Here is a 19,914-nt window from a genome sequence, read left to right on the forward strand (position 1 = left end):
ATAAGCACATGAGAAGATAATCAACATCATTTATCCTTAGGGAAATACAAATCAAAATGAGATACCACTTCACATGTACTAGGATGGCTAAAATAAAAAAAGAAAAAATACTGGTAAGGGTGCAAAGAAATTAGAGCTCTTATATGTATTACTAGTGGGAATGTAAAATGGCACAGCCACTTTGGAAAGCTGGGCACTAACTCAAATGTTAAGCATGGAGTTACCATATGACCCAGCAATCCCACTAATTATCTACCCAAGAGAACTGAAAATCTATGTTCACACAAAAGCTTGTACATGAATGTTCACAGCAGCATTATTTATAACAGAAGAAAGGGGAAACAACCCAAATTCCACCTACTGATAAGTAAACAAAATGTGGTATATCCACTCAATGGAATATTTGGCAATAAAAAGGAATAAAGTATTGATACATGGATGAACCTTGAAGTCATTATGCCAAGTTAAAGAGCCAGCCACAAAAGGCCCCAGCGGGTGATTCCGTTTGTGTGGAATGTCCAGGACAGGCAAATCTATCTATGAGAAAGTAGACTAGTGATTGGCAGGGGCTGGGGGGAAAGGGGAATGGTGAGTGACTGCTAATAGGTACCGTGTTTCTTCCTGGAGCGATAAAAATTCTCTAAAATTATGGTGAAAGTTGCACAACTCTGAATATACTACAGACTATTGAACTGTATTTTAAAAGAGTGAATTTATGGGTATTTCAATAAAATTGCTCTTTAAGAGGTGAACAGAAGGTAAAGAAAAGCTTTAAAACTTACTTGATGGAAAAAAGTTTTATCAACAATATTTTCAATCTGTTTTGCTTTTTTATTTTCGCCTGGATGTATTTTTAGTTCACCACCATTTGTTTTGTTCTGTAGGAGTCGATGGTGTTGATGCTGGAAGGTCACAGGGTCTCTTCCAGGAGGAGGATGACAGTATAGAAGTTTACCCTACAAAGACGACAAGACGTGTAACAGCTGTGTTATCCCAGAAGAAAGAGGTCCCCAGAGAAGACCTCTCACCACGCATCCTCTGACAGGCTTCCTGCTTTCTGATGAGCTGAGCTGAGCTGAGCTCGGTCACCTGCCTGGAGAGCCCTAACAAAAAACACTGACTGTAATCCTTAACGTGTTCCACAGGCCTTGCCGGCCCTTGGCCCTCGGCCCCCCAGCCTAGGAGGAAACCTTTCTCCTCTGTGCTCCTCTTCACCTTGTTTGCATTTCTGCTAAAGTATCCATCAGTACAGTGACGTGACCACTTAGAATATTTCCCGGGACAAAACTGGACAGCAGGACTATCCTAACAGGGATGCTGGGCTGGCTGCACTTGGTCCCTGGGCACTAGTTTTCTGCTTCCCACTGTAGTAAATGCTTTCTATCAACTGTGGTTGGTTTTAACTCTTCTTCTCATCTTCCACAATTTTACAAATGGTAACTAAATCCATAATTTATCCACACAAATATTCTACTAATTCCTTTCTTCCTGAACTGAAGGAAAGAGAGTAGGCTGCCCAATTTTACTCCCGTGCTTCCCAGAGCTCTGCCGCCTCTTGCCAATGACACCATCTCAGTGAGGAAATAGGTCTTTTCTAACTCAACAGGTTGCCGGCATCTAAGAGCACGCGGTGAGAAAGGAGGCCTGTTTACTTCAGAGCAACAAGGAGCCGGGCTCACTTACACTGACGAAGTCCTTCAGGATATAGCGAGCGGACCGAGACTGGTCTGGCTGCCCATGGGCGGTCATGAATCCTCGCATGTCTGGGAGGAGAAATGAATGGTGCAACACTGAAGTTAGAAGCCAGAACGTCACAACAAAGATAACCAAAGTGATGGAGGTTTGGTCTGTTACCCCACAACGATGCATCCCAACTCTCTAGCTTTAAAAAAGCAACTATCATCCTAGAAGATATCCTGGTTAGCACTGTAAAGACAGCTGACAATCCAGGAGAACAGACCATATCGTTCTATCTGATAGCCTAGCACCAAATGGTGACAGACATTCAAGCTCTCTCTACTCCAGTTATTTCTTTCATCTCTTAATTTTAAAAACATTGAATCATGGAGGCTACCCATAGAATGCTATGTTATCACTATTATTAGCAAAACCAAAAGCAATACAGTAAGTCTTCCTGTTTAGTAATGTATCTAGGTTTTCCCAGTTTCTCAAACACACTATGGAGATCCCTCTAATACTGACTCAACTAGAGGGAGTAGCAGAGCATTGTGGTTAAGAATATGGGCTCTGGCAGACGTGGGATTCAAAACTCAGCTTCCTCACCTACTGGCTGTGTAGCAGGCTCTTCCAGTTTAGAAGAAAACAGAACTCTAGTTCACACAATACACAAAAATACATTTAGGCAGATTAAAAATCTAAAGGAATATAAAAAAAAGATATTACAGGGAAACAGTTTTGTCCTTTTGAGATACAGAAGACCCTCCCAAGCAAAACACCAAATCCCATAAGCCAAAAAGGAAAAAAAAAACAACAAAAAAAAGCGCCCATTAAAATTGTTCACTTCTACAGGGCTAAAGAAACCACAACGAAGTCCTACAAATCATTAAAAGAAAAGATGCGTAACAAAGGTGATTCCCAGAAGAAACAGAAATGGCTACATATGGACAGATGTCCTGTTTCACTAATATTTAAAGAAAGGCAAATTAAAAATCATTTAGCAACATCTTTTAAAATGAACTGAGCCTGGGTGGCTCAGTTGGCCGGGCATCTGCCTTTGGCACAAGTCGTGATCCCGGGGTCCTGGGACTGAGCCCCGCAATGGGCCCCCTGCTCCACAACGGCCGGTTTCTCCCTCTCCTGCTCCCCTGCATGTGCTCTCTCGCTATGTCTCTGTCAAATATCTTTAAAATGATAAAATGAACTGCCAGAAATTATTCTTTACAGACCTGCAGATGATCTTGGAAACTACATATATGTGGTCACTTTTTATTTTATTTTTTAATTTTTTAAAAAGGTTTTATTTATTTATTCATAGAGATACAACTTGAGAGAGAGAGGCAGAAACACAGGCAGAGGGAGAAGCAGGCTCCATGCAGGGAGCCCGACATGGGACTCGATCCTGGGTCTCTAGGATCACGCCCTGGGCTGCAGGCAGCGCTAAACTGCTGCGCCACTGGGGCTGCCCTGTGGTCACTTTTTAAAAGATTTTATTTATTTATTCATGAGAGACAGAGAGAGAGAGAGAGAGAGAGAGAGAGAGAAAGAGAAAGAAAAAGAGAAAGAGAAAGAGAGCGAGCGAGCGACAGTGAGTGACAGGCAGAGACACAGGCAGAGGGAGAAGCAGGCTCCCTGCAGGGAACCCGACGTGGGACTCGATCCCAAGACCCCAGGGTCACGCCCTGGGCTGAAGGCGGCGCTCAACCGCTGAGCCACCCTGGCTGCCCATTTTTAGTTTCTTTTTTAAAGATTCCACTTATTTGACAGACAGACAGCACACGTGGGGGGAGCGGGAGAGGGAGAAGCAGGCTCCCCCCTGAGTAAGGAGCCCAACGTGGGGCTCAATCCCAAGACCCTGAGATCATGATCTGAGCTGAAGGCAGACACCCAAATGTCCCCAAGGTCTTTTTTAGTTTTAGGATTTTGTGACTACACTAGTCTCATCACAAATGCTTACTTTTTATCCTCTTTAAGTCTTTAAGTCTCCCAACTAAATCAAGTTCAAGTCCTGGTTTAAGTGTGCTTCATATCACTTATATATCATATCTCTGTGAGAAAAATACACACTTTTTTCTTTTCTTTGTACCAAATCACTCAAATAAGCTGAACTCCTTCTCAGCTGGTGGCCACTGCTTTAAAGGCATGCCATAAATGCACGGACATGTTTCTAACATTGCTATTTCTTTAGGTAGACAGACACAGGTTCCTCTAGACCACCTTTAAAGTTTATACTTAAGGTAAGTAAATCACAATCAGTTGGAAATGATAGGCCGATAGCTCCCATGTAGAACTGGGTTAAGACATGGAGATGGGAGAGCTGTAGACTCATTCTAATGTCAAACAGGGTTTCCCAGGGAGTGTTGGAAGGGGAGGGAGGCTGTTCTGTGTCCCTGTCCTGACCACAGTGCTCTGTCCCAGTCAGGGCTTTCCTTTCCCATGCTGCCCTCACAGTCTCCTATCCTGCTATGACAGCATATTCATTTTCTTCCCAATATCCCTTTTCTTCTCTGTTTGGGACAAGACTCCGGAGAAAGCCAACAAAGCCTCAGCCAGAACCCTGGTCCCCACCTGGGTTCAATCAGCACAGTGAATGCCCTAAGGGCCTTATCTCAGAAGCCTGAGACAGCTGCTGGCACGCCCCCTGCTCCCCCCTGCTCCCCGCAGTGGCTTTCAACTCTGTGCACAGGGAGGGGCACGAGCGCTGCAGTGAGGGTCTGCAAAGGGCAGACCTGAGGAAGAGGCCAGGGATTCGAATCATGTCCTTCTCTAAGTCGAGAAAGCACTTAATCCTGAAGTGTTATACCACTCAGGCAGCAGTCAGCCCTCTCCCCCTTCCTGCGGCATTCTGAACCCCCCCACCAACGCAGCCTGGGGGCAACCCCCCCACCAACAGAGACAACAAAAGCAACAACAGTGGAGGATGACATGACAAATGCTAAGGAAAAATGTGAATTTGTATCTTCACAGGAGTAGTTCTCTCATTTACTAAGTTACAGTTTGGTCATGTTTTAAAATAAATCACAACTCACATCCATAAGCTGTCAGTAGTTCTTCTGATGTTGGAGGTCGATGGGGATCTTCATCCTCTCTAGGCTTTATAATATTAATGCCATAGGTAGCTTCTAAGACATGTCTCGGAATATTCTGGCAAATGTAAGCTCGTCAAGGAATCCATTCCCTTCAACTGACCCCTCCCAACCTTGGCTTCTGACACATGCTTCTAATTCAACATTTCTAGGACAGAAGCCCTTTTACCTCTCCAGAAAAGAAGTGTAGTTACTCATTAATTTTTGAACACTTTTCTCTTTAAACACCATTCTACCTTGTACCAGGTTATTTATGCGCATGCCCCATATGCCCCCCAGACCGTCGGCAAGGGCAGGGCCATGGCTGATTCATGCTTGTGGTCTCCGCAGGAGCCAACCTAATCTGGCTTATAATAAATGCTCAGTACACGCCTGATTCACAGAGAAGCTGAAAATACACAGAGGAGCATTAAATACTCTAACACCTGTGTTCTCAACTCTCAAGAGGTAGTAAAAATGTCATCTACTATACAAACTGTTGAAAACGCAAACTTTAAATGCTGTACCAGCCCCTCCTGCCACCGTAGCCCCCCCCGCCTCCCAGATGTAAGTGGAGTTTGTGATGCAGCCGCCAGCCCACTTCTCAGGCTTTGACATTCCCAAGTGTCTGTCAATATAAAGTACTATTCTGTGAAATGACAGGTTTTACAAAAGTGGTGTTATACCTGTATGTAACATTTTGAGATTTACCCAGGTCACTACAGGTAGGTTTAGTGCAGTACTTTTATACAGCATCTTGGCGATATATCGTATTTTATGTATCCTGGTAAATGAATTCTCTCTCATTATTTCTTACAGAAAGAGAAATCGAATTGGGGTGCATACAGAGCTGTGGCCTTCAGGGCAGGCATTAAGGACTTGTCAAGAACTGTGCAAGGCCAGAAATTTTACCCTACTTAGAAAGTACCAAATCACGTGCCGGTTTCACGCAGTCTCCTACCTTCCACCAGCACCCCTGGAACAGTTAACAGACTAACCTGCTGGCTTGTAAGGAGGGTCAAACCTTGACACCACGGTTCTCAGCAGATCTACCTATGAATACTTCTTCATGTCAGACACTGTCCTAGATCTTCACATAAGTTAACAAGTTAACTGATTATGCCGGGAGGCAGCAGAGTTCCTAACTAGTACACGTTAGCTGTCCTATCTTGCAAACTGTCTAACTTCTCTGTGCCTCACTTTCCTGAAGCTTGAACAAACGGGAACAGCAGCAATACCCACGTCAAGGGGCGCTTTAAGAATTAAATGAAAAAAAAAAAAAAAAAAAAGAATTAAATGAAATTACTTGGTAAGTGTTGTGTGAAGCACACAGTAAGCATACAATAAACATCATTAAATTGGCTATCATATAAATTCTTACAACCAACTGCAAAGTAGCTATTACTGGCATTTTTCTGAAAAGAATGTTTCTAGAAGGTTAAGCAAGCTTACCAAGGTCACACAAATAGTCAAACACCAGAGTCAGGACTCAACTCGGGGCTGAAATCCACAGCCTGGGCTCTTCCATTCATACTAGGGACATTGCTGCCATCAGGACACAAGGTTCTACACTTCTGCAGTCCTGACGCTACCTCACTGTATAAACTTGGGCAGATCACTACTGAGTAGTTCAGGTTTTTCCGTCAACAGCAATCCTAAATACATCCAATGCAAAGCGGGGTCCCAAACCACCCGAAGCCCTAATATACACATAATAACCAGTCTTTGCAAAGCAGAAAGGATATTAGTGACACAGGGGGGACGTGGTCTCTCATTTGGTCGATTGGGAGGATTCCATTGCAGATCATCTCTGCCTTGGTGGAGACAAAGGATGGCATCACCAGGCCTGGGCAGTCACATAAGCAGAGGCCAGGCTCCACATAGAGAGTCTGAAAGACAAGGGAGAAGTTTCTGTCAGGCACACAGCGGAGGAAGGGAAAAGAGCAGCACACAAGTAGTGAGGACCTTCAGAGAAACACCCAGAGAGGGGCACCGGCTGGTGCTGCAGAAATACCTGGAAATGCTTGGTGTGGCCGGGTGTGGCAGACACAGACACTTTCTTGTCACCCATAATGGTGTTGATTGTGGAACTCTTACCAACATTTGGGTAGCCCACCTGCGGGAGACACCTAAGTTACTCAAGAGTCAAACAGTACACCCATCGAGCCAAAGATAATACAAACACAGGACAGCAGCAGCTTAAGTGTTTGGCTGCTTCAAAAGATTATTTGAAATAGAGGCTGTTTGTTGACAGTTTCCTGCCCTGTGGCGTGGGTATACGTACTCAGACACGTTTCCAGTGGGGAACAGTCAAGCTAAGTACATTTGATTGGTATTGGTCTTGCTGTAACAGCAGGTGTTACAGTAATCCTCAGCCCCATTTCCGGCTCCCCCCACAATGTCCCATCATGCAGGCATCTCATGGTTTCTGTATTTTCCACACAGGGGGTGAAGTCGAGGATCAGAATAGGTATTTTAATCATCACAACATACAATTCATTTTTAAATTTTAGTAACCTATTAGCAAGCCTCTGTCTTACGGGTTAAAATTTTAAGTGGTTGGGATCCCTGGGTGGCGCAGCGGTTTGGCGCCTGCCTTTGGCCCAGGGCGCAATCCTGGAGACCGGGGATCAAATCCCACGTCGGGCTCCCAGTACATGGAGTCTGCTTCTCCCTCTGCCTGTGTTTCTGCCTCTCTCTCTCTCTCTATCATAAATAAATAAAAATTTTAAAAAAAAATTTGAAAAAATTTTAAGTGGCACACTGACTTGATAGGTGCAAACAAGCTACTGGAGTTCTTCGGTTACACTTAGCAGAATCATATAAGGGTTTGCAAATAAATGCTCAAATCGTGCCAGCCTTGCTCCAGGCTTTTTCTCAGACTTTTCCGTGTGCCTCTAAATCCAATTCCCTCTTACGTGGTTCCAAGAATCCTCCATCAGTATGACTAAAAGATTATAAATACCGACTCCATTGGAAAGCGCCCAAACCTTCCACCTCTATTACAGGCCTCTTAACAGACAAGTTTCACTATTCTGGTTTCCACTCTCACTGCTCTCCACACTTAGCCATGCTGTCACCTACTGTTCCATGAATATATTTCCATTCCTGGGGCTTTGCTTAAACATTTACCTTCTGTTTGTCTGGAAGGCCCTTCCACTGCTGCTTTGTTGAAGCCTAATGTTATACTTTAAGGTGCAAGCTCTTACATAAAAATTTCAGATAACTGTTCATTAATCTCAGTATTTTCCTCATGCTTTGTGCTTATTTGTATTTTGATTAGATGACATATTACTATTTGTATAGATGCCTTTTGCTGGTGGGGTGCTTTTGTGGCTGTCATCTGCTCCACTTTCTGCAGTTCAGGCTCCCTCACTATACACTCCAAAGGCCGCTGGCTGTCCTCCTCTCTCACTCACCATACTTGGAACTACATGCTCTGGGAGGGTGGGGACTCTGTCTGTCTGGTCTCCTGATACATGGCTAGGGACCAGCAGGATGCCTGGCCTGTGGCAGGTGATCAATAAATGTTCACAGCAGGAGTAAATTAACCTAGTCTCAGGTTTTCTAGTGTAAAACATTCAGAAAATGAAGAGTCTGTTTAGCATCTCCATACATGTGAGAAAGAAAGAAACTACCTTTTAGGGAAGCTGGGCTTTCTGATGGCATGTAGAAAATGAATTTTTAGCAATAATATAAAGAAATGAAGCTGAAAGAAATGATGTAAGTTCCCCAAGGTTTATAGCAAGTGAATCCATTCACAGTAGCACTAGGTCTGCCTGGCTCCAGGGGCAATTCCTTTAACTAGTGCTCTATGTCTGTCTCTCTCAAATAAATAAATTTTAAAAATAAACAAACAAATAAATAAATATATATTTATTTATTTATAAATCTTAAAACAAAGATGTTGACCTGCTACAATCAGTGACTAGGCTTGGGCGGGAGGGGGGTATGCATGTAACTTAAGAGCTAGAAGATTTTAAATCTGCCACAATCTATTTCTCTCACAAGTTTGATCTCTTGGATGAGGCCTTTAACATACCTTCTCTAACATCTTATGTTTCCTTAGCTAAAGATGGGACCTCTGGAGCTGTGCTGTCTTTAAAGTCCAAGCACTTCTCGCAGCCACCTCTAGAATTAGCATATACACAGCTAGGGATGTGATCTCCTTTCCCTTGTTCTTAGGCAACTAAAGCGGCAGCCATGCTTTGCCTGGCCCGAAAGATGCTGGGATTCTCCTTAAAATGCAGGTGGAACATTTACAGTACAAGCTAGCAAGGACCACTTCACACCAAAAGCCGATAGAGGGTAAGATTACTGAACTGCAAGTCTGAAGACAACCTTAGAAGTTTTCTCATTCTACTATCTCTTGGTAAGCCACACGTGTGGTAGGGCTGAACTGGAAGACGGGAGAAGATAATTAATAGGAATAGGGGCATAACCAGTGTAAGCCTTGAGAGAGCTCGTTCTTTAGAGTTGGGCTTTACCTATTCCCACAGTGCCAGTGGGCAACAAGAGGGCAATAACGTCTCCTAGGACACCAAAAGCTTGGTTCGGCCCTTGGGTTCCAGTGTAGCTACCAACAGATTGGAAATAAATGGTGGGGCGCCTGGGTGATGCAATCAGTTGGGTAGTCAACTCTTGGTTTCAGCTCAAGATTTCAGGGTCGTATGATTGAGCCCTGTGCACTGGGCTCTGCACTCAGTGCAGAGTCTCCTTGGGATCCTCTCTCACTAAAATAAAATATATCTTAAAGAGCAAACAAAAAAGGTACCCATGCAATAACAATCTCAGGACCTATCTCATCTTACCAGTCCAACCGTAAGTTGTCCATCTTTCATCTTCTTCCCAGTGTGTAGCTGCTTAAAGATTTCCAACAATTCCTGCCTTGATACCAGATGGCTAAAATTGTGTGTGTGCCTCTTCCGCAGGGTGTTCCTCCCCTGAGCCTCAGAATCCGCAGTGCAGCTTCCCTGCCAGTCCCGGCCATAGGCCTCTTCATTGGGGTTGCCGTCCTCTTCCGAACATGTCTGCCAAACCTCCTCCTCCTCCTCCTGACAGTCCTCATACTCACTGGCATCTTCATCACTAGTGGTAACATCACTAAGTGAGAGGGAAGCCCTGTCTGGGAGATGTCTAGGCTCACTGCATGGAACTGCAGCCTCTTCACAACCGGACTTCTCAGACTCGGCTGTGTTGGCTTCTCCAGCACTCCTGTTCACCTGTTTTCAATGAAATGAAAGAAACCAAAAAGCTCAGAAGGGACAACAATGGCACCTTTCACTCTAGTGAAAGTACTCAGGGTTGGTTATCTCAGATGAACAGAGGGGAAGCCAAGTAAGTTATAAAGGAAACCAGAAAAGGTGAAAATAGGGAGACAAGGCAGGCCTTTTGGTGAAAGGACACAATAAACTATTAACAGTAGTGCCCCCTGGAGATGGGAGGGGCAGTGGACCTTCGCTTTATATATTTCTATATCATTTGAACTTTGTACAATGTCTGTTACTTTTGTATCAGATGTATATAAAACATCTTTATGTTTTTTAAGATTTTATTTATTCATGAGAGACAGAGGGGGGGGGGGGCAGAGACACAGGCAGAGGGAGAAGCAGGCTCCATGCAAGGAGCCTGACACGGGACTCGATCCCGGGTCTCCAGGATCAGGCCCTGGGCTGAAGGCAGGCGCTAAACTGCTGGGCCACCCGGGCTGCCCTAGATACATCTTTAAAAAAAGGTAAGCGTTTAGAAAAGCCTGTGTCAAGCTGAGTTCTTTGGCAGTACATTATTTTGCACCAGGCTGTAGAACAAAGCATTTCTCATTAACAATTAAACATTTAATATTCTCTTCTTTGCACAAAGCAAGAAGGGCAATGTTTATACTTTGAGTTTTTTACGTTTGCATTTTTAAAGACCATGGTTTGCATATTTAAGGAAACTGCTATTTCTTTATAATTGCCTTTAATAACTCAAAGCACTGTGGAGCATAGCACCTTCTGGATGAAATACATGAGCAACGAAACATGTGAAAATCATACACATATATACAAAGAACAAAAATAATTTACTCTTCAGGGATATGTTAATTCTTAAGAATTCTGACAATACAAGCAAAAATAAGACAATATATAGTATTACTAATTTGAATCAACAAGAGTGAGCTGGTTTGCATCTAGAAGTGATACAAACCTTGTATAATTTCTAAATTACCTAGTGTTAGAATGAATAACCATAATAGAAGAGGACACAATGAACTCAGTTAAATAAGTATCCTAAATTTTAGTAAACTAAATCTAAACTAGAGATATAAACAAAATGTCAGGGAAGATAGGCATGATTTCATGATCAAGGCTAGGCTGGCAAATCAAAAGGCAACATGGCAGCATGGCTTATAACAGAGCCACAGAACTGGAAACAATTTCTATGAGAAATGAGCAATGAATGTAAAGAAGATGGCGTGTCTTCACTGTGAGCTTTTCTGAATCATTTCAAAAATATGAAACAAACAGAAAACAGTAATGTGAACTGAACGTGCATTAAAAAAACTAAAACTGAAGCAGTTTAGCTTCAGGAAAAATGATAAAGACAACAGAAGGACTTTGTGGTAGTATAGTAAACCTGAAAAGGGAAAAGTCAATCCCTTGGGGAAACACAGTGCAATTTAACAGATAGCCAAGAGAAAACCAGGTACTCAGCTTGAAAACTGTCATTTTTCCCCAAAAAAGAAGGGGTTAACAACTGTAAAGGAAGAACCAAACTTCAGATGGTTGAGAAAACAGTGACTATTAAATTATTCCTAGTAAGTTCATGTTTGATACTCAAATGACAAGTGTGATTACAGCAGTGATGTCACAATGGTAGCTAGTTATTGGTCTTGGGAAATCATGAAAAATGGTAGATACTTCAGAAGATGTGGAAGGAGTAAATGATGGCTAACTTCAAAAGGGAGAAAGTGTACTTTCCATAACTACACACTGCGAACCCAGTCATACACGGGAGCAGGTCTACAAGGTAGCTGGTGAACCCTAGAAGACAACTGAAGGTAGTAGCAAGGGTTCCCTGAGAACAGATTATGCAAAAATGGAATGTTCTACTTGGTTAACAGTTCAGGGAATATCACATTAGTAGTTGCAGAAAGTAATCTTTTTTCCTTTCTTTCTTTTCTTTTTGTTTTTAAAGACTACCTATTTATTCATGAGATAGACAGAGGGAGAAGCAGCCTCCCCGTGGGAAGCCCGATGTGGGACTTGATCCCACGGCCCCGGGATCACGCCTTGAGCTGAAGGGAGATGCTCAACTACAGAGCCACCCACCCAGGTGCTCCTCTTTACCATTTTTTTTTTTTAAGATTTTAATTTATTCATGAGAGACACAGAAAGTTAGAGAGGGGCAGAGACACAGGCAGAGGGAGAAGCAGGCTCCTCACAGGGAGTCTGATGCAGGACTCGATCCTGGGACTCCAGGATCATGCCCTGGGTCAAAGGCAGGCACTAAACGGCTGGGCCACTCAGGGATCCCCTCTTTTTCCATTTCTTTTTCTTTTTTTTTTTTTTTTAATTTTTATTTATTTATGATAGTCACAGAGAGAGAAAGAGAGGCAGAGACACAGGCAGAGAGAAGCAGGCTCCATGTACCGGGAGGCCGATGTGGGAATCGATCCTGGGTCTCCAGGATCGTGCCCTAGGCCAAAGGCAGGCGCCAAACCGCTGCGCCACCCAGGGATCCCTCTTTTTCCATTTCTGACAGTTATTGGGTTGGTACATCAGGGCTAAGCCATACAGTGATAAATATTTAAAAACTTCAGTAAAACATCAGCTTCCAGTAAAGACTTGAAACAATAGAGATAATGGCTAAGAAGACAAACTGAAGCCAATAATGTTTAAGAGGACAAACTATGGGGATCCCTGGGTGGCGCTGCGGTTTAGCGCCTGCCTTTGGCCCAGGGCGCGATCCTGGAGACCCTGGATCGAATCCCATGTCGGGCTCTCAGTGCATGGAGCCTGCTTCTCCCTCTGCCTGTGTCTCTGCCTCTCTCTCTCTCTCTCTCTCTCTGTGACTATCATAAATAAATAAAAATTAAAAAAAAAAAAAAGGACAAACTATGAAGCCAGACTACCTGAAGATAATAAGCATTTATGTTTCTTATTGGGATGATTAAATGAAGACAATGTATAAATTGCTTAGGACAGTGGTGCCTGGCACAGGATAAGCTTTCTATGGATTTTTATTAACAGGAGTAACAACTGAATAATTACTATTGTTATATCCTTGTGAACACATCAGTACTCATTACATCAGAACCTTTGGTTCAGAGGGCTCAGTTAAGTTCACAGAAGGTTACAGAGCTCTCTCCTTGGTCCGGTTTTAACAATGTTGCCGATGACTGGAAAGAGTATCAGAAGGACAAACACAAAATTTGCATATTCAAAGCTAGGAGAGAAAAGCAAATTACACAACCAAAATGAATTCTCTACCTTAGCCCCAAATCATGAACAGTATTTCAGAGGAACCGTACTGTCCTAAGTTGAGGTAAAAATAAGATGAAAAACCTTTTCCACATGAGAGACTTAAGTGATGAGACTTAAGTCTTTTTGGTTGTTTACAGATTAAATGAGCTAAGAGTGTAACATAGCTCCTCTGAGATACAGTGAATTAACAAAAACAGAATTACTGGGAGGATCCGGATGACATGGAATAATCAATTGTCCCTCTGAATACCTAACATATGTAATTAGGTGCCACCAATTTTAAGTGTTTTCCTGATTAGGCAGATAGGCATCTGAGATGAAGAGTGCCCCAGATAACGTGTCCAAGATGAATAAGAACCCAGAAAACATACACAGAGAAAATGAAGGGGACAAAGAAAGAGTCCTTATATCAAAGGCTAGGGAGGCTGACTTAGCTTCACTAAACTGAAAAACTTTCTAAATGTAGACAAAGAGGGGGCTAGCTGGTCTCTGTCATTTAATGTAGTTAAAAAACAGATTATATGACTTTGCCATGGAGGTGAGGGAAGGAATTCACAGAGCTAATCTGTGAGCTCATCAAGAGGAGGACATTGTATTCACTGACATTCAGCTCAACGTACAAAATAATCTCTAGACGGCTGACAGATATGAGAAAAGGAAAGGAAAAGGCTAGGAAAAAAGATACTTTAAGTCTCTTCTGGCTCTAAGATTTTTTTTTTAAAGATTTTATTTATTTACTCATGAGAGACACAGAGAGAGGCAGAGACACAAGCAGAGGGAGAAGCAGGCTCCCTGTTGGGGGAGCCCGATGTGGGACTCAATCCCAGGACCCCAGGATCATGCCCTGAGCGGAAGGCAGATGCTCAACCACTGAGTCACCCAGGTTTCCCTAGCTCTAAGACTCTACTACTGATTTCATTTGATAGTCATTATTAGCTAATAGTTGTATTTTTTTTTATTAGAAAATAAACCTGAGGGCTGGCTCAGTGGTGGAGCACGTGACTCTTGATCTTGGGGTTGTAAGTTCAAGCCCATACTGGGTGTGGGACTTAAAAAAACAAAATAAAACAACAAAAAGACCAAACCCAAACCATTTCTGTAAAATTTGAGTTAATAGATAACATAGTAGGGCCACCTGGGTGGCTCACTGGCTGAGTGTCTGCCTACGGCCCAGCGTGTGATCCTTGAGTCCCACATCGGGCTCCCCACATGGAGCCTGCTCCTCCCTCTGCCTCTGCCTGTGTCTCTCGTCTGTGTCTCTCATGAATAAATAAACAAAATCTTTAAAAAACAAAAAACAGGGCAGCCCGGATGGCTCAGAGGTTTGATGCCTCCTTCAGCCCAGGGTGTGATCCTGGAGTCCCGGGATCCCACGTCGGGCTCCCTGCATGGAGCCTGCTTCTCCCTCTGCGTCTCTGCCTCTCTCTCTGTCTCTATGAATAAATAAATAAAATCTTAAAAAAAAAAAAAATAACACAGTATATCTTTAGAATTACTTCAGTTGTTTGTTTTGAAAACAATGTCGAAAGAACTTCTAATCACGTCCTGAGGAGTACAGGTACATACTTTGGTTGTACTTGCCTCCTGCTAAAAACAATTATAAGGTCATTATGAAGCTTCCTATACAATTTCCTTTCAAAAATCTAAAAAAGGAAAAAAGAAAAAAAAAAAAGAAAAAAACCATCAGTCTATAACACAGAGCCCGAGATGTCAGACTATTTGATGGCCAGAAAAAGTAACCCTGTGACTCATTTTTCTATAGGTCATCCTACTATCAGAACATTTAAGGAACAAACAAAAACCCTGGATTCCCATAAACCTTCAGTGAGAAAAACAAAGCTTACTGAAATCCTCCTCCCAGAAACACAATCTGAAAAAGCCCCCCAGGTTACCTCAGAGTCCCCAGTTGGTTGAATAGCTGCAGCCAAAGCCGACCAGAAGATAATCTTCACATCTTCTTTTTCAAAATATGTGGCCCAGGCACTCCGCTGCTCAACAGTCAACAAGTCTGCCTTATTTATCAAAATGACGTTTTCCTTACTATCATCTACTTCTTTCACGTAACATTCCTAGGCAAGACAAATATATTTAGAAAGGCCTCTTCAAGCAAGTGAAAATTGGGCTAATTATATTTAAAGTCCCCAACTAGAACTAAAGTTTTTACTGCCCTCAGTTTTAAGTCAGTCCTAATTTAAATTTTTTATCTTGGTACATTCTACTGACCCTTTCAGTAAGCTCTGAAAAAGTTAGGTCATATACACCTAGAAATATCCTCAGCAGAAGAAACTGGAAAGGGTAAAAGGAAATGCTGTCCTACCCTGTCAAAGTATAACAGATTCTCTTCCTTTAAACAATGTAGTTCCTCTCTTTAATAATGCTGAATTACTTCACACAAAATTAAAGAATGGCAAAACTAGGAGATCTGTCAGCCAGCAGGGACTATTTTTCAGCCAAGTGATGGCAGCCAATAATAAGCTCATTTTTTCATATAAAAAATATTTTGAGGTCTAAAAGAAAAACAAGACTCAGTAATTGGAATTAATTCCCAACCGCAGCTCTTCATTAGGAGACACACCCAGGTATAAAAGCTGACTTCAACAGGAGTTCCATCATTAAGATTTTTGTTCCTCACCAGTGGATTTAAAATATTCTGTACTATTACTACTATGGACTCAAATACTAATAGGAACGCTTCAGATGTGTACAGTGTTTAATTAATTTAAAACCTGTATCACATTATTTCATGTGGTCTTCACTCCTTAACTGTTACTCCCTCTGGTGTTTTACAAACTTAGTTTGCTTGTAACATATCACAGAAGGGGGATCCCTGGGTGGCGCAGCGGTTTGGCGCCTGCCTTTGGCCCAGGGCGCGATCCTGGAGACCCGGGATCGAATCCCACATCGGGCTCCCTGCATGGAGCCTGCTTCTCCCTCTGCCTGTGTCTCTGCCTCTCTCTCTCTCTGTGTGACTATCATGAATGAATAAATAAAATCTTTAAAAACAAAACAAAACAAAACAAAACAAAACATATCACAGAAGGTAACAACTAAGGCGTGAGGAGAGACTCTGATGAGACAAGACAGTAAGATGTGGGTAATAAGCACAATGCTACTTCAACTGATGTCTCTTTTTTTTTTTTTTTTTTTTTCAACTGATGTCTCTTAAATGAGAAACACTGGCATATGTCTCTTAAGAAACTGGCTTCTATTTTTTTTTTTTTTTAAGATTTATGTATGTATTCATGAGAGACCCAGAGAGAGAGAGGCAGAGACACAGGCAGAGGGAGAAGCAGGCTCCCTGCAGGGAGCCCGACGTGGGACTCGATCCTGGGTCTCCAGGACCACAACCTGAACCCAAGGGAGGTGCCCAACCACTGAGCTACCCAGGCATACCAAGAAACTGGCTTCTAAACTAAAAGGTAGAAAGGTCATGTGATTGTCTCTTCCTGCAGATGGAAACGCTTGTTTTCAAAGGAAAACACCTGTCTAAACAGCGACAGTACGGAAGCGCCTGACCCTGGGAGGAGAGGGCCCTCCTTAAACACAGCTACGGGAGAGAACAGAATGTTTGCTGGCAGTTATGCTGTCCCTCCTGCTGTGGCTCCAAGGACTGCACATCTGAATCCTGTCACACTTTACTTACCAGATCCTCACATCTAAATAGGAGTGGGTTTCGAGCATCTACTATCTGGACCACAATATCACTGTAAAAGAAAGGGGAGATTCCAATCATTGTGAAGTGAAACACGGACCATATAATAATCATAGCAAACATTTTCCACTATTGTGCCCTTTACACATTTAATGTTTTAAGGTACAATTATCTCTAGTTTATATGTGAGGAAACTACAGCTTAAAATAGGGAAGTCACCAGCTGCCGAGTGATGGAGTTGGGCCAGAGGATGTGCCTGCAATCCTCACATTCTCTTGCTGTTACATGTCCTAGAGAGCCTCTCATGATGTTTCACTGCTAAAGCTTCAAGTGTATCTTCTAGTAAACTCTCCTGGTGAGGCAAAGAGTATTCCAAATACTTTAATCCAACATGAGGCCTATTGTATACTCAGTTTCCAGAATACACTGGTGTTCAGGCCTCTACAGAAAACTGATAAATCACTTGCTGATAGCTGCCACCATCAAAGCCTGTATCTTATTTAAACCCAGGGCTGATGAGACAAAGCATACATCTAGCAAATCATCATCTACCTACTGCAAAAATGTGTTTGAATCACTCAAACACAAAACAGGAAAAATCAACTCAAGATGCCACACCAAAGCAGAAATGAGGGTCCTGTTTCTTCGGTCACACAGGAGCTGCAGCAATAAGAAGACTTTCTGTAGCTGACAGCAAGCTCCTCAGAGCGTTCACAGATGCAGTAGGGACTACAGCAGCCTAGCACTGCACGAAGAAATCTTTCACTTTCCTGGGAGGATCCTCCTTCCATTCTGCCTCCATGGCTAGGAGAGATGCTCTAAGGGCCAGCGGCCACTGCCACTGCAAGGAAATGAGCTGCACACACGCTCACAACAGTCGCCTAAAATCCCACGCCTAGTTAGCCAGTTCTGAAGTAATGATCATGCAATTAGGCTAGACAGGGAGGAGATGTATTAAATCAAGCTTACCATTTAAGGCAGGGCTTTGACAAAGTGCATTTTCTTTCAGGATGGTTAAATATCCAGCGTAATACTCTGATTCAAAGGAACTCACAGACTTGCTAGTTTATTGCAAACTATTGTTAAATTCTCTAATTAAGTGGGTCATGATATTTTTTCTTTAATGTAGTATCTACCACATTCAAGCTGTGAGGATTTAACAGTAAATTCAACAATGATTACAAAATACAGACCAAGCCTAATAAACAAGGATTGCAGAGTCCACAAACATTAGGTCTACCTACCAACATGCAGAAAGAATACTGAGCTAAGAAACAGCAAAATGAAGACCACTGGCTCTGTGAGCTGAATGAGACTGCAGGGCGTGGACCATGTACCAGGAAAAGCTTCCTGGAATACACTGTTCGGCCCTCAGGGCCCTAGCAGCTCCCTGAATCTCAGTGACAGGGCACACATCAAATCTTTTCCAAAATTAAAGAGGCAGATGGCTTAGCTAGCGTGTTACCAAACAGGAGACATCTGCTGTACAGATCATACCAATAAATATTTCCTGTTAAAAAATGCGGCGGTAGTTGCTTTATTAATAATATTTCTACATAATTCAGGTCCACGTCCATGTGATATAAGCTATATACCTTAAGGTACAGACATGCTCTGTCTTATAAACAGAAAAATACCACATAATGAAAGTAATGGCAAGTAATAGTGTAAACTAATTGAAGTGAGGCATTTCGACAAGTACAGGCTCCCTCTGGGAAAAACCAGTTGCTTATTTAGGGACATAAAGTGCATATAGTGCCTTTCTGTCAAATGTGAAAGAATGAACATATATGGTTCTCTCTTTAAAACCTATAAAAATGAACGTAAACTCTGAAGCTCCTTAAGACAAAGAGGAAGAACAGCAGCAATGAGACCCGGAAGCCCAGTCAAGAAGCAAGCCTGTTCACACCCCAGAACCCAGGGAACTTGGGATTAGAAGCATCAGATGAAGGTCTCTCAGCAAAGTGAAGGGTTGGACTGAAATCAATCTGAATGAGGAGCTCTTAGGTCTGCTCTCCTGTTCTATCCAGCTAGGCAACCACAATCTCCTATCCCCCCAATCTCCTATCCCAATGGCAGAAGGCTAGGTGATTATGGAGAAAATGAACCTGAGAGGCTGCAGGATTGGAGGACCTCAAGCACAGAAAAAGGTAGCAAAAAGTACTGAAAAAAGGGGGGATTATCTAAGTCTACATAACAGATGGTGAAAATGTGCAATCCCCTTGTATTATACCACCACCTTTAGCCATGTTCTTGGCAGATCATTCTTTTAGGAAACTGGTTCCAAGGAAAACACCTATAGATCCTAACATCTTGGGGTATTCCAACAAAATAAAATTGATCCCTACTCAGTCTTGTTTTTTTAAAGATTTTATTTATTCATGAGAGACACAAAGAGGCAGAGACACAGGCAGAGGGAGAAGCAGGCTCTCTGCGGGGAGCCGGATGCGGGACTTGATCCCAGGACCCGGCGATCATGACCTGAGCGGAAGGCAGACACTCAATCACTGAGCCACCCAGGCGTCCCCCTACCCAGTCTTGTACAGTGAAGTCCACCAGTTGGCAAATTCCACCCAACAGGTGATCCTGTCAATCTTATAATGCTTTGTTCTTAAATATGACCACGATGGGGCACCTGGTGGCTCAGTCAGGTAAGCATCTACCTTTGGCTCAGGTCTCTATCCCGAGGTCCTGGGATGGAGCCCTGAGTTGCTGAGCAGGGATCCCGCTTCTCCCTCTGCCCTTCTCCCGCTCATACTCTCTTTTCTATTGCAAATAAATATCTTAAAAAAACATAAGAATGGGCAGCCCAGGTGGCTCAGCCACCTTCAGCCCAGGGCATGATCCTGGAGTCCTGGGATTGAGTCCCTGCATGGAGCCTGCTTCTCTCTCTGCCTGTGTCTCTGCCTCTCATGAATAAATAAAATCTTTAAAAACAAAACAAAAAATATAAGAATGCCCAACAAACATTACTTAGCATCTGAGGAAGGCCTCTTATGTAAAAGCCAGAAACCAAAATAAATAGAAAAAAAGGAACAGAGAGAAAAGACAGATA

The 19,914-nt window shown here is 42.9% G+C and overlaps 1 protein-coding gene and 1 long non-coding RNA gene across 3 annotated transcripts in view; one reads left to right on the plus strand and one right to left on the minus strand.

The window, feature by feature from the left end:
- Positions 1-19,914, minus strand: part of LSG1 (large 60S subunit nuclear export GTPase 1) — a 31,134-nt gene that overhangs the window by 2,572 nt on the left and 8,648 nt on the right. The window contains exons 6-13 of the mRNA XM_072812247.1: positions 16,851-16,911; positions 15,100-15,276; positions 9,554-9,964; positions 6,757-6,858; positions 6,486-6,631; positions 4,707-4,828; positions 1,684-1,763; positions 783-956 (exon numbers count right to left, since the gene is read on the minus strand). Of these exons, the coding sequence (XP_072668348.1) occupies positions 783-956; positions 1,684-1,763; positions 4,707-4,828; positions 6,486-6,631; positions 6,757-6,858; positions 9,554-9,964; positions 15,100-15,276; positions 16,851-16,911 (1,273 nt within the window). The remainder of the gene's footprint in view (positions 1-782; positions 957-1,683; positions 1,764-4,706; positions 4,829-6,485; positions 6,632-6,756; positions 6,859-9,553; positions 9,965-15,099; positions 15,277-16,850; positions 16,912-19,914) is intronic.
- Positions 11,603-18,565, plus strand: LOC140625050 (uncharacterized). Of its 2 annotated transcripts, none has more exons than XR_012024436.1 (3): positions 11,603-11,781; positions 14,970-15,786; positions 16,434-18,565. It is a non-coding gene; the product is annotated as an uncharacterized lncRNA (long non-coding RNA). The 2 variants fall into 2 exon arrangements; XR_012024437.1 differs by having other exon boundaries at positions 16,660-18,565.

This window comes from Canis lupus, chromosome 35 (genome assembly GCF_048164855.1).
Source record: "Canis lupus baileyi chromosome 35, mCanLup2.hap1, whole genome shotgun sequence".
Classification (NCBI taxonomy): domain Eukaryota; kingdom Metazoa; phylum Chordata; class Mammalia; order Carnivora; family Canidae; genus Canis; species Canis lupus.